The sequence below is a fragment of the Halichondria panicea genome, chromosome 13 (assembly GCF_963675165.1).
Source record: "Halichondria panicea chromosome 13, odHalPani1.1, whole genome shotgun sequence".
In the NCBI taxonomy this organism is placed as follows: domain Eukaryota; kingdom Metazoa; phylum Porifera; class Demospongiae; order Suberitida; family Halichondriidae; genus Halichondria; species Halichondria panicea.
This window is the reverse complement of record NC_087389.1, coordinates 4678841-4692167: the sequence shown is the minus strand read 5'-3', so window position 1 is coordinate 4692167 and position 13327 is coordinate 4678841. Positions and strand designations below refer to the sequence as shown.

The window sequence follows — 13327 nt, the reverse complement described above, 5'->3', positions numbered from 1 at the left end:
GTTGAGATCACGTGCAAAAAATAATACCATTGAACGCTCTAAAAATGTGTTGAGTTGGCGCAGATTTTTGTGTCTAGACTAGTCAGCAGTTTAGTTGTGTGCACAAGAGCTCGAGAGAAGCAGTAAAAATCCAGAAGATGATCTACTCTTGTTCAATCCAGGAAGAGAAGCCCATCTCCATAGATCTAGTACTTTGTCTTTGGCAATTTCTTTTTTTGACAGAGATTTTATATACGTAGATCTAGATACACTCGCAAGCCGGCCGTCGATTGTACTACCATAGATAGTGTCTATGGACTACTATCTATGATTGTACATCTTGTGCGGCAAATAAGGGGCCATGACATTGTCATTAGAAAGGCAACGCATAGATACTATATAATTTATACTAGTAATTTATGGGCAACGCCTCTAGAAAAATATGGGCGTGGCTTCAAGTTACAAGGGCTGAGCTTCCTGTGCACAACTTTGACCTCTTCTGAATATCGACGTTTCTGAAAGTTTTGAGATTAAGTAAAAGAAGATAAGACAAATCAAACAAGATGGTTTGCCCTATGGGTAAAAAAAATCCTCGTCAAGAGAGTACTACTGAGTATCCGTTTGAGCCGCTCTACCGTCCCTGGAGCTGGGCCCTGAGCAGCTTCTCCAACATCCTCCTCTTTGCTGTGCTCTTTGCAGTCATGTACATCATGTACAGACAAAGAAAGACCAAAGGAAAAAGAGAAGTTAGCTACCGAACTGTGGAATCGAAACAAGCAGAAGCAATGAAATCGGAGGGCAAGATCAAAGCTGTTGTTACTGGAGGAAGTGGAAGTCTTGGCAAACAGATTGTTCGCTGCCTCATAGAAGATGGAAACTATCTAATCTACTCGCTCGACCTGTTCATTCCCGATGAAGAAGTTCGAAATGACGATGTGTTCTCGTACATTCAAGCCGATATCCTTGATAAAGACAGTTTGAGAATAGCTCTGAAGGACGCTGAAGTCGTTTTCCACACTGCAAGCATAATTCCAACTTTTGTCGGCTATACCAAACAGGACTTCTATGACGTCATTGCCACTGGAACAGATAACATTGTATCGGTTTGTAAGGAACTTCGAGTGAAGAGACTAATCTACACAAGTAGTGTGAACGCCATGTTGCGAAAAAATCAAACTGTTGACAACTTGGACGAGACCACCCCCTATCCGGAAGAACCTAGGGAGAGTTACGGAAGTGCTAAAATAGTTGCCGAAAAAAATGTACTTGGAACAAATGGCGTGGATGGAATTCTAACCTGTGCCTTGCGACCTTGTTTTATTGCTGACAGTAAATCAATCAAAGGTTTTGGGTTATTGTATTTTGGTGATGGACTTTACAAACAAATGCTTATTCCAAACGACACTGCAGCTAGAATTCACCTTCTTGTCGAGAAAAAGTTACAAGCGGAAGGTTTGGCCTCTAAAATTGCTGGAAAGGTTTACATTGTTGGATTCGAAGATTCATTTACACACCGAGAGTTTGCCGAATTTGTAGCATCTGAGAAAGATGGAGAAGTTGGTGGTTCCATTCCAATATGGGTCTTGAAGCTTATGGTCTACTTCAATGAGTATGTGTACAGAGTGATTGGAAAAGCCCCTATCAGCCCAATGCTTAGAATCGATATGTTTGACCTCATGACCAAGTCTCACACGTATTCAAGTGCTCTGGGAAGGAAGGAAATTGGCTGGGAGGACCCGAGAAGCTGGAAGGATGTGGTTAGAGAGCTCATTAAAGCATCAAAAAAAGACAATTAGTCTATGACTGTGAATTTACATTGCTAAGTAAGCTCTATAAAGAAAATTTTACAATGTAGACTATGTGATCTGGCCACTTATTGGCGCATGCGCAGTTTTACTGGATGAACCAGTTACATTGTACTGTATACACATGTCTATAGTCTATAGTTTATAAACAAATCAGGGTGCGGTGTGTTTACATAGCTACTGAAGTAGATCTACGTGTCACCACAATCACACAAGGTTCCCTGGTCAAATCGAAGAGAGCACGTTCCACAAGGGCTGTTTCCACTGCGCTGTAGCTGTGTGCGTATCACCTCTTCTCTTCTGAGTCTCTGCAATAATCCAGCTAGTGCAAGCATCTACAAGCCAAGCCATCTACAACATATAAAAAAATTGAGAGAGGCACAAAAATATGGGCTTTCCATTTGATATCGAAGGGTGCTGCAGCCTCTCCAACATCCTCATTGTTGCTGTACTCTTTGCAACCATCTACGCCATTTACAGGATGAGAAAGACCAAGGAAAGGAAACCAATTAGCTACCAAACTGTGGAATCGAAAAAAGCCCAAGAATTAAAATCTGAAGGCAAGATCAAAGCTGTCGTTACTGGAGGAAGTGGAACTCTTGGCAAACAGATTGTTCGCTGCCTCATAGAAGATGGGAACTATCTAATCTACTCCCTCGACCTGTATATTCCAGCTGAAAAAGATCGAAATGACGATGTGTACTCATACATTCAGGCCGATATCTTCGATATGGACAGTTTGAGATCAGCACTGAAGGACGCTGAAGTTGTTTTCCACAATGCCGGTCTTGTGCCCTCGTTCATCGGTTTCACTTATCAAAACTTTTTCGATGTGAATGTCACTGGAACAAAGAACGTCGTAGCAGCTTCTAAAGAAGTTGGAGTGAAGAGGCTAATCTACACGAGCAGTATTGCTACAATGATTAGCAGTGACCCTTCTCAAGTTGTGGAGATGTTGGACGAATCCACACCGTATCCAGAACAAAATCGAGATGACTACGGGACTACGAAAGCAATGGGCGAAAGGTGTGTTCTTTGGTGCAAATGGAGATGGTTTTATTACTTGCTCTCTTCGTCCCCATCATATCTACGATGCTAAACGGGTTATGGGTGAGAGTCAATATTATGGCGATGGCTCTAAGAAAATGCAATTCATAACCATGCGAACCACTGCCCAAATTCACATTCTTGCCGAAAAGAAGTTGAAGGCTGAAGGTGAATCATGCAAGCTGGCTGGAAAAGTTTACATCTTGACTCGAGAAGATACCTTCACACATAAGGAAAAATCGGAATTGATTGCAGAAGAACTCGGAGTAAAAGCTACTTCCACGCCGTTGTGGATAATGACCGTTACGGCGTATGCCAATGTCATCTTCTACAAAATAACTGGCAAAATTCTTGTTGCTCGTGGTTTGCGTCCCGATATCCTTTTCTTTTACACCCAGACTCAGACGTTTACTGGTGCTCTGGGAAGGAAAGAAATTGGCTGGGAGGACCCGAGAAGCTCAAAGGAAGTGATTAGAGAGCTTATCCAAGAAGGCAAAGAATCAAAGAAAAACAATTAGATTTCGGAAGTCAAAAAAGAATCAAAGAAACAATTCGATTATGTAGTAGTTTTGGATTTCGGATGTTGATCTGACGTTAAAATTTGAGATGTGATGTTAATTAGCGAGTTTAGTGAGTACATGTATTAAATCCCCCTATTTTGATGTTAAAACTTTGTGATTGAATACTTGTGAGATTAAGAATACCACCCGTGGCAATTATGAGCCTGCAATCGAGGTTAACCAAAGGGGCGTCGCCCGGTTTCTGTGAAACTCAATGAGTTGTGAACAAACAAACAAACATACTGTTTAGTTCAATCAGCCATGGCGTATCTGTTCTACTATGCTACAGCTGTGGTAGCAATTCTCATCTCTGCAAGGATTCTCTCTGTCTTGCTGAGGGTAAAGAGAACAATTCCATTCAAGAGGCTTCAATTATCAAAACTGCAGAAATTAAATGTAAGATACCTTATAGTATTATATAGTACATGCGTATACGTCATGCTTGTAGTATGATACTAATGTTTTAATAGTGTGATGCTCATTATATGCAGGAGAAGGGAGGGGAAAACAATGCTCTAGTGATCGGCGGGCAAGGTCTACTTGGAAAGAAATTGGTTCAGAGCTTAGTTAAAGATGGATCCTACACAATACACTCGTTGGATTTGTATATCCCATCTGAAAGCAGCCGCTTGCAAGGTGTGGCTAGCTATATACAGACGGATATCACAAACGAAAAGGATGTTTTGAAGGCCCTGGAAGGAATGGATTCGGTGTTTTTGACAGCTAGTCTGCAACCATCTGTGAAATTTTCAGATAACCAAATGCGAAGAGTTAACATAGACGGCACAAGAAATGTTGTAAACGCCTGCAAAGCACAAGGAGTAAAAAGACTAATTTATACAAGTTCAACTTCTGTAACTATGAGCAAGTTCCCGGACAAACCAGATGACCTGATACAAGAGTCGGACCCCTTCCCAGAGATTCCACTAAACGCATACGTTGAGTCGAAAGGCAAGGCTGAGTTAATGGTTCGTGAAGCTGACGGTAGTGGTCAACTCAACACTATTGCTCTTAGGCTGGCAGGGCTACTGGGTGGTAAAAGCAATCCAGTTTCGGAGTTTTTTTGCAAGCCGATTGTGATATATGCTGGAGACGGGAACTTCAAGATTGACTACGTCCATATCGACTCTGCTGTAGAAGCACATGTTTTGGCAGAGAAGAAGCTGAACAACGAGCAGAAGAAAGGAGGAGGCGTACAAAGAACCCATGAAAATGGCGTGACAAGTGGAACACACAAGAATGGACACGTCAAGATTAATACAATTAGTGGCAAGGTGTACATGATCACTATGAGAGAAAAATGTACACTAAAAGAGCTAATGGAGCACGTTTCCAAAATACGTGGAATTCCCAGACCATTTGGTATTCCTTTATCTCTGCTGTTTCCAATCACTCGCTTAAATCGCTGGTTGTATGTAGTTACAGGACTGGCTATCCTTCCCGTGTGTACAATGCACATTGAATTTATGAGGGACTTCAATGCTCTCCCAGATCTGGCAAATAAGGAGTTGGGGTGGGTGGATGAAACCTCGTGGAGGGAAATCATGGAGAAAGCAATACATGAATATTGATTGTGGTTTCATCACATGATGGTTATTTTATTATAATAATTATAGTGTAGCTATCGTATTATCGTGTGTGTGTATACAGCTATGCATGTATATGCAATTTATATTATTTTATGCATGTTGTATTGTATCTGTGTACCCAGTTATATTTATCATTATTTTTATGCAATGTTTTATGTGTGTTCTATAATAATTATTATATCCAGTTTACACAACTTCACTGACTGCATGTCCACAGTAGTGCATGAATTCTTGATTAATACAGTGTACGTGATCACAATTAACCCAAGAATGCATAAAGTGGTATAATGATTAACAATGGTGGTCAATTAAGAGATTAGCTTATCAGGCCCAAAGCCAAAAGATATCACTAGCTTAGAACCACAGGAATAATAGCGAAACAGTGCAATCATGGTCAAGGGATTAGGGCAACAGATGTTGTTTATTAGCTGTTCTGAGTTCGGACAAGTTCTTGTGAATTTGTGGACTTCACCACTTGAGCCAAAATCTCCAACGCTTTTTTCCGCTGAATTCTTTGTCTCTTTTTCTGCAAGCAAAGATAATTATTACATGTAACAATACATGCACACACACACACCTTCACAGAATCATAAACACACTTTAAACACTGTAACAGGCTAGCTTAGGTACCCTAATACGTGGTGTACTTGAGCAGGACAATAACAATTAAGACCTCCTAATAAAGTTTAGCTCAGAGGCACACCTATAGGCATAGGCATGAATACATTTGAATTGAACTGCCTGCCAAAACTACACCCTCAAAACGACCACACAACCTACGTAACGACAATAGGACAGACCTTACTCTTGCTAACCAGACCACCGCCAACAGCACCACTACCAGCTGGCTTCTTCTTGCTCTTTTTAACAGAGAGGGGGTTGGGGCCTTTGGTTATTTTCTTTCTTTGTCGGACTGTCGGTTTAGTTTGCTCAGAGGTGGGTGTGAGGCGATCAAGGACCTGCGAACTGGAGTCCATCTTAGACTGAGTGAGCTGTGTGACGTGTGTGTGTGTGGGGGGGAGGGGTTCATTACAGATTCTGATAACAATACAGCACAAGGCGGCCCATAGCTAGTACAAAATGGGTAGACTTTTTAACAGTAAACAAAATCTGGTCAGTGTTGAGTAAACTGTTTAGTGTTCTTGAGGAAACTGTGATTTATAGCACTACCAGGCAGCGTGTGTGGTTTCTGGGAAGTGTTGCAAGAGTTATCATGTTCCTGCTACATGTACATGTAACAAACAAGATAACAAGATGCTCAGTAGAGCATTCACCCTGTGCGCGTTCAGATTCATCACACAGCGTTGAGCTTCATCGCACAAATGGATATTAAGATAACTGCTTTTTACTGTAATCGTAAATCGGGAATGTATAAAGCAACGATTATTTGTCACCTTCGAAGATTGTTTACAAGTTTCAGTAACCTATTATTGTTCAACCACTGTCTTATTAGCAGTGTGACTGTGTATCAAACAGCTAATCTTTGTGTCCACACACATACCAATTAGAGTAATTAGTGTGCCCTTGCAGGTGCTGTGCTGTGCTGTGCTGGTGGGTGCATGCACGCATGGGGTAATTAGTACACATTACTATTAGTGATGTGTCTATCTATTCTTGAGGTCATCAAGTCAACAATTACACCGAGATACAATGCACCTATTACCAAGAACCTTGGGTCCTCCAGTGGCTGCCATAGCTCACCATAGTGAGCTGTGTGACGTGTGTGTGTGGGGGGGTTCATTACAGATTCTGATAACAATACAGCATGCACAAGGCCATAGCTAGTACAAAATGGGTAGACAGTCATGAAGAGTACATGTAAGAGTGAACTGCTTTACAGTAAAGGAGAACTGCAGTTACCAAAATCTGGTCAGTGAGTTTGTTGAGTAAAACAGTGGTCTGTGGTTTGTAGCACAGCTGGTAGGCCATGTGTGGTTTCTGGGAAGTGTTGCAGGAGTTCATGTACTGTGTACCTACTGCTAACATAATTGACAAACAAGATGCTTAGTAGAGCATTCACCCCGTGCGTTGAGCTTCATCGAAATGGATAAGATAACTGCTTTTTTACCATAATCACAAATCGGGGAATCTAACGATTAGAAAACTTTTTGTGTCGCCTTCAAAGATTGCATGCTTACAAGTTTCAACAGGAGTACAATAAATGTAATCCTGGTTTAAGTAAAGCCTGGGGGACGAGGATATGTGTACACAGACGTTCTTCAGGTAGGAATGCCTCAGAGCGTAAAGTTACTCATGCATTAAAGTGTAAAGGTACTCATGCATTAAATTGCTTGTGGGTGTGCTACATACCATGTGCTGGAAGTCACTCACCAGTAATTTAATTATTTATGTACATGTAGGAGTGTCTACATGTACATAAATAATTAAATTACCGTAAGAGTATAACTTAAAACCACTCTGCAGCATTCCCTCTCAACCTGCAGCATTCCCTCTCAACCTACCTGAGAACACAAAAGGCTGTTCTACAAAGCCCTCACCATATTCACACAATAAAACCTCAACAAAGCCCTCACCAAATTTACATAATAAACCTCAACAAAGGACAAATATTTCAGGCTTCATTATACTTGTGTAAACTGCACAGCTCACATCTTCAGCCTTGTCTAGTGTGGAGTCTGATGGTTTCTCGAGAACAATGGTGTTTCTGATGATATGCATTAGAGGGACTCCAGGTAGGTGACGTAACTTCCTTCTCATGTCCTGGTCTTGGCTCGCCACCAAATAATGATGAGGATTATCACTACCTGCACAGACAACATGTGCACAATGCAATTAGTTACTAAGCAGCCCACATGCACGTACATATAATTACTATGTACGTATGCATATACATGTATATATGAATTGTGAATGTACATAATTATGTATGTCGTATATATGAAGCATAAATGTTTGGTTAAGTGCTAGCTGTTATCTTTGTCACATACAAACAGTATTTAAAGCGGCCAACAACATTTTCTTAAAGGCTCTTTATACGCTATATAATGCTAAAATTACTACCCGTCTATAATACAAGGCATTTGTACTGCTAAATAGATTCATAAAAACCAGAGGAGTGTTCAGTTATACAAGCAACAAATTATAATTCTACTTTTTTTAGAAGTAATTAGCTTTTACTCGCTTTTATTCGACAACAAAGCTTTAACATCAAAATCTGCCACTATTAAAACTAATAACTTGTTGTGTGAAGGCTATCCATGCTGTAAACGCAGCACTCTGGCATCCAGCACTCTGGCATCCAGGTGAGCAGCAGGCTCACAGATGTCGCAAACAGACAGACAAACCAACTAGAGCACTAAAGTGCAAACCCTCGGCTGGTGACATGATTATAAAGAAACCAGAAGACTGATATAATGCAGTGCATATAGTGATGTTGTTATCATCATCATGCATGACTTGCACAGCAACTCAGGAGCAATAAAACTAAACCAGACTGGGAGGCATGCTGAAACATTTGAGAACAGGTAGTAGTACTATAAATATATGCACTGTGGATTAGGATCACAGCAAACAAGCATGGAGTCTCAGAGAAGTATGGCTCCAGGTCCTGCATGGATCCCAGTCAGCTAAAGCAAGCTTTCTGCTTTAGTGACCCTGTTCCAATATTGTTCCTGGTATATACAGCTTTCTACGTTAGTGACCCTGTTCCATTGTTTCTGGACCTGGTACAGGATCACTTCAGTTATAAGTAACGCATGTGCAAGTTCTGTTCAAGCTACATTTTGCTCGCTTTTATTAGACAACGAAGCTTTAACACCGAAAGCTGCCACTATTAGAAGTACTGACTTGTTGTGTGGAGGCTACCCATGCTGTAAACGCAGTGCTAGAGCATCCAGGTAAGCAGACCCAGTCACAAGCTTCTTAGCTTTTGCTCGTTTTTATTTGACAACGAAGGTTTAACATGAAATTCTGCCACTATTAAAATTAATAACTTGTTGTATGAAGGCTATCCATGCTGTAAACGCAGTGCCATGGCATGCAGGTGAGTAGACTCACACATTACAAACAAACAAACAAACAGACCAACGGACTACTATACCCGTGGCCGCCCACGCGCGCCTCGGGTAACCACTACATACCTATGGCTGCCCACACTTTCTCTATAACAACACTTTACTATTAACCACCACAATTAACTAAGCACAGGTGTCTAATTTATTGAGCCATAGCAACTAGATGTCTCACCGATTAGTGCAAGTATGCAGTCGGCAGCAGGTAGTGTTCCACTGTGGGTACACTTTCTCAGTTTGAACCTCCTCGCAATGTGCATGGCTCCACTCAGTTTATTACCCAAGGAACTCAGCTCTGATATCACACAGCGGGTTGTTACTGTAAGGGTAGTGTGTTAGGGGTAGTGTAGGAGGTTAGTGTAGGGGGGGGGGGGGGGGGGTAGTGTACTTGTGTTAGGATAGTGTAGGTACTGTATGCTGTAAAATCATTAGTACAGCAGTGGATATGTTTGTTGGTTAATAATAAAATACTCAATGAGATATGTACATGTCGTAACACGATTAACCACACAATGTCATGTACCTAGTTGTACTTCTCCCCCCAGGTACTTTGGTAGCTGTTCCTTGATCAGGATCTTGCCCACGAGAGCAGCTTGACTGAACGTGCCATCAACTGGGTAAGGAGAGACGTAAATTCACAATTATGAAAATTTACTTGAGACGGGGGATGCCGTACAATCTACAGAATCCATGTGATCGTAATTATGTGCTTTCCAACTCTGCACACACGTAAAGTCTCATGAATCAGCTGCCCTCCTTGTGGGAGAGGGTCAGAGAACACTCTTGTCTTAAGGTCATTTCACAATGAGGAATGTGTTGATATTGCTCACAACACCAATGGAATGTAATCAAATTCGTGACCTTAAGCCACATTAATTGTACAAAGTGTCAAGCGCAGGCTAGGCTAAGATCAAGAACCTATTTGTTTTGCCTGTGGTGCTACCTCTGTGCCCAAGGACCCCTGCTTGGCTTGCTTATGTTTCGCAGCTTCTACGTGTGAAGTGTTTACCAAATATGCATGCGTAAAATGGTTATTCAAATGCATTCAGCAACGTGCAGTTCTTTATTGCCTTAAGGTATGGCTAGAATAAGTCAATCTGATGGAGCCGCTGGAATTCCAGCCTGTGAAATAAAATTGTAACTCAGACGGTCTCTTCCTGGCCCTAGAAAGGGCAGCTAATTCATGAGACTAACACGCACGCACGTACACGAGTTTATACCTATAACTTGAAATGGTTCACGTAGTCCAAAGTTACGCTTGTAGAAGGTTAAGATTTTCTTGGCCTGTTTATTTCTCTTGATCTTCATTGCTCCTCTCTTTAAGCTAGGCCAGGCCTTCTTGATACATGCCTTCTCGATCTCCTAAACCTATGGCCAAGTCAGCACCTTTATCGACCCTTTATCTATCTCATGCACGTTATGGTATTATTTGTGTGATGATCTTTACTGCAAAAGAAAAGGGTCATGAAACCAAGAACATGAGATTCATCACAAACCACACCCCTTATTTGTAAGGGGCTTGTAAATACACTGCAGGATGAGTAGAAAGTCTTGCTGGGCTGTCTGCACCGGTGTATTAAGTCACTAGCCTAGCTCACCTACAGTTATTTCTTATGACTCACGCTCCAAGGCAAAACTACGGCAGCTTTCTGTACGACAGTATCAGCCGCGAGTGGCATGGCTCTCAGAAGAGGAGAGACAAGCTTTTGACAGAGGTGACTTGAAAAGCCACACAAGTGAGACAACAGGTGCAACTTAACTATGGGGGACATTGAAGAGAGTGTGTCAAAGAATGGCTGCTGTTTTGACTCTCCAGTGCTCAGCAGTGTGCGCGTGACTGGCTTTGTGGAGAAGAGCGGAATCGCTGTGAGTCAGGGCTGCATGAGCATGCATGCATGCATTCAATTCGCCCCCCTAGGATCAGGCAGATTCATTTATACTGCTATAATTCTGATGACTTCGCCCAAGAATTGAAATCTGAGGGCAAGATCAAAGCTGTTGTTACTGGAGGAAGTGGAAGTCTTGGCAAACAGATTGTTCGCTGCCTCATAGAAGATGGAAACTATCTGATCTACTCCCTCGACCTGTTCATTCCAGCTGAAAAAGATCGAAATGACGATGTGTACTCGTACATTCAGGTTTACTGGTGCTCTGGGAAAGAAAGAAATTGGCTGGGAGGAGCTCAAAGGAAGTGATTAGAGAGCTGAAGGCAAAGAATCAAAGAAAAACAATAAGTCAAAAGAAACAATTCGATTATGTACATGTAGTAGTTTTGGATTTCGGATGTTGATCTGATGTTAAATTTGAGATGTGATGGTTAATTAGCGAGTTTAGTGAGTACATGTAATCCCAATTTGTTCCCTATTTTGATGTTAAAACTTGTGATTGATCATGAAGAATACTTGTGAATTTTCTGAGATTAAGAATACCACCCACCTAATTTCGAGCGAAGCGAGGCTATAATCGTGCTAGGTTCAATCGAGATCAACGGTGGTACCGTGGTAGTGGTAGTGGTGGTAGTGGTAGTGTAGTTGGGCATGGCCCGACCGTATGGCAAGCCAAGTGTAACAAAATTACCGAACCGTTACCCCGGGGTGAGGGTCACCCTTACGCCGGGGTAGGGACCTTATCCCGGGGTGAAGGATAAGTTTATGTAGGTGATTTTGTTACACTTGGCTTGCCATACGAGCCTACTTGCAATCTATGCTGCAATCGAGGCTAACCAGTGGGGCGTCGCCCGGTTTCTGTGGTGAAACCATAGATACTATAAATTTATAGTATAATTATAAGTATAATTATATCTATGGTGAAACTCAATGAGTTGTGAGCGGCAAACAAACAAACATACTGTTAGATCTTCTGTGCTTGGTACTAGTTCAAAATCAGCCATGGCGTATCTGGTCTACTTTGCTACAGCTGTGGTAGCAATTCTCATCTCTGCAAGGATTCTCTCTGTCTTGCTGAGGGTAAAGAGGACAATTCCATTCAAGAGGCTTCAATTATCAAAACTGCAGAAATTGAATGTAAGATACCTTATAGTACATGTGTATACGTACATGCTTGTAGTATGATACTAATAGTGTGATGCTCATTTAATATATGCAGGAGAAGGGAGGGGAAAACAATGCTCTAGTGATCGGCGGGCAAGGTCTACTTGGAAAGAAATTGGTTCAGAGCTTAGTTAAAGATGGATCCTACACAATACACTCGTTGGATTTGTATATCCCATCTGAAAGCAGCCGCTTGCAAGGTGTGGCTAGCTATATACAGACGGATATCACAAACGAAAAGGATGTTTTGAAGGCCCTGGAAGGAATGGATTCAGTGTTTTTGACAGCTAGTCTGCAACCATCTGTGAAATTTTCAAATAACCAAATGCGAAGAGTTAACATAGACGGCACAAGAAATGTTGTAAACGCCTGCAAAGCACAAGGAGTAAAAAGACTAATTTATACGAGTTCAATTTCTGTAACTATGAGCAAGTTCCCGGACAAACCAGATGACCTGATACAAGAGTCGGACCCCTTCCCAGAGATTCCACTAAACGCATACGTTGAGTCGAAAGGCAAGGCTGAGTTAATGGTTCGTGAAGCTGATGGTAGTGGTCAACTCAACACTATTGCTCTTAGGCTGGCAGGGCTACTGGGTGGTAAAAGCAATCAAGTTTCGAAGAGTTTTTGCAAGCCGATTGTAGCGTATGTTGGAGACGGGAACTTTAAGATTGACTACGTCCACATCGACTCTGCTGTAGAAGCACACGTTTTGGCAGAGAAGAAGCTGAACAATGAACAAAAGAAAGGAGGAGGCGTACAAAGAATCCATGAAAATGGCGTGACAAGTGGAACACACAAGAATGGACACGTCAAGATTAATACAATTAGTGGTAAGGTGTACATGATCACTATGAGAGAAAAATGCTCACAAAAAGAGCTAATGGAGCACGTTTCCAAAATACGTGGACTTCCGAGACCATTTGGTATTCCTTTATCTCTGCTGTTTCCAATCACTCGCTTGAATCGCTGGTTGTACGTAGTTACAGGACTGGCTATCCTTCCCATGTGTACGATGCAAGTTGAATTTATGAGAGCCTTCAATGCTCTCCCAGATCTGGCAAATAAAGAGTTGGGGTGGGTGGATGAAACCTCATGGAGGGAAATCGTAGGAAAAGCAATACATGAATATTGATTATCACATGACGGTTGTTTTGTAGTACCAGCTAGCTATGTATAAACAACGTTATATGCTAAAATATCAAATAATTTTATGTTTTATTCATGTTCTATTATCATAACTAGGAGAATGTTTGGGGCGAGCGA

At 41.7% G+C, this 13327-nt stretch overlaps 5 protein-coding genes across 5 annotated transcripts; 4 read left to right on the top strand and 1 right to left on the bottom strand.

The window, feature by feature from the left end:
- The first annotated feature begins 443 nt into the window (after positions 1-443).
- On the top strand, positions 444-1847 carry LOC135346518 (uncharacterized). The gene has a single exon (XM_064544160.1). The coding sequence runs from the start codon at positions 543-545 to the stop codon at positions 1773-1775; it is 1233 nt and encodes a 410-aa protein (XP_064400230.1). The 5' UTR covers positions 444-542; the 3' UTR covers positions 1776-1847.
- A 325-nt stretch (positions 1848-2172) lies between these two features.
- Positions 2173-3302, top strand: LOC135346448 (uncharacterized). Its single transcript, XM_064544068.1, has 2 exons — positions 2173-2810; positions 3230-3302. The coding sequence occupies exons 1-2, from the start codon at positions 2173-2175 to the stop codon at positions 3300-3302; spliced, it is 711 nt and encodes a 236-aa protein (XP_064400138.1).
- A 263-nt stretch (positions 3303-3565) lies between these two features.
- Positions 3566-5165, top strand: LOC135346519 (uncharacterized). Its single transcript, XM_064544161.1, has 2 exons — positions 3566-3787; positions 3883-5165. The coding sequence occupies exons 1-2, from the start codon at positions 3653-3655 to the stop codon at positions 4960-4962; spliced, it is 1215 nt and encodes a 404-aa protein (XP_064400231.1). The 5' UTR covers positions 3566-3652; the 3' UTR covers positions 4963-5165.
- Positions 5166-10417, bottom strand: LOC135346520 (rRNA-processing protein UTP23 homolog). Its single transcript, XM_064544162.1, has 6 exons — positions 10232-10417; positions 9535-9624; positions 9187-9330; positions 7591-7745; positions 5781-5972; positions 5166-5506 (listed from the first exon to the last, which is right to left on the bottom strand). Exons 1-6 carry the CDS (start codon positions 10317-10319, stop codon positions 5405-5407), a joined length of 771 nt encoding a protein of 256 aa, XP_064400232.1. The 5' UTR covers positions 10320-10417; the 3' UTR covers positions 5166-5404.
- A 1344-nt stretch (positions 10418-11761) lies between these two features.
- LOC135346517 (sterol-4-alpha-carboxylate 3-dehydrogenase, decarboxylating-like) lies at positions 11762-13302 on the top strand. Its single transcript, XM_064544159.1, has 2 exons — positions 11762-12034; positions 12117-13302. The coding sequence occupies exons 1-2, from the start codon at positions 11828-11830 to the stop codon at positions 13194-13196; spliced, it is 1287 nt and encodes a 428-aa protein (XP_064400229.1). The 5' UTR covers positions 11762-11827; the 3' UTR covers positions 13197-13302.
- The last annotated feature ends 25 nt before the right edge of the window (positions 13303-13327 follow it).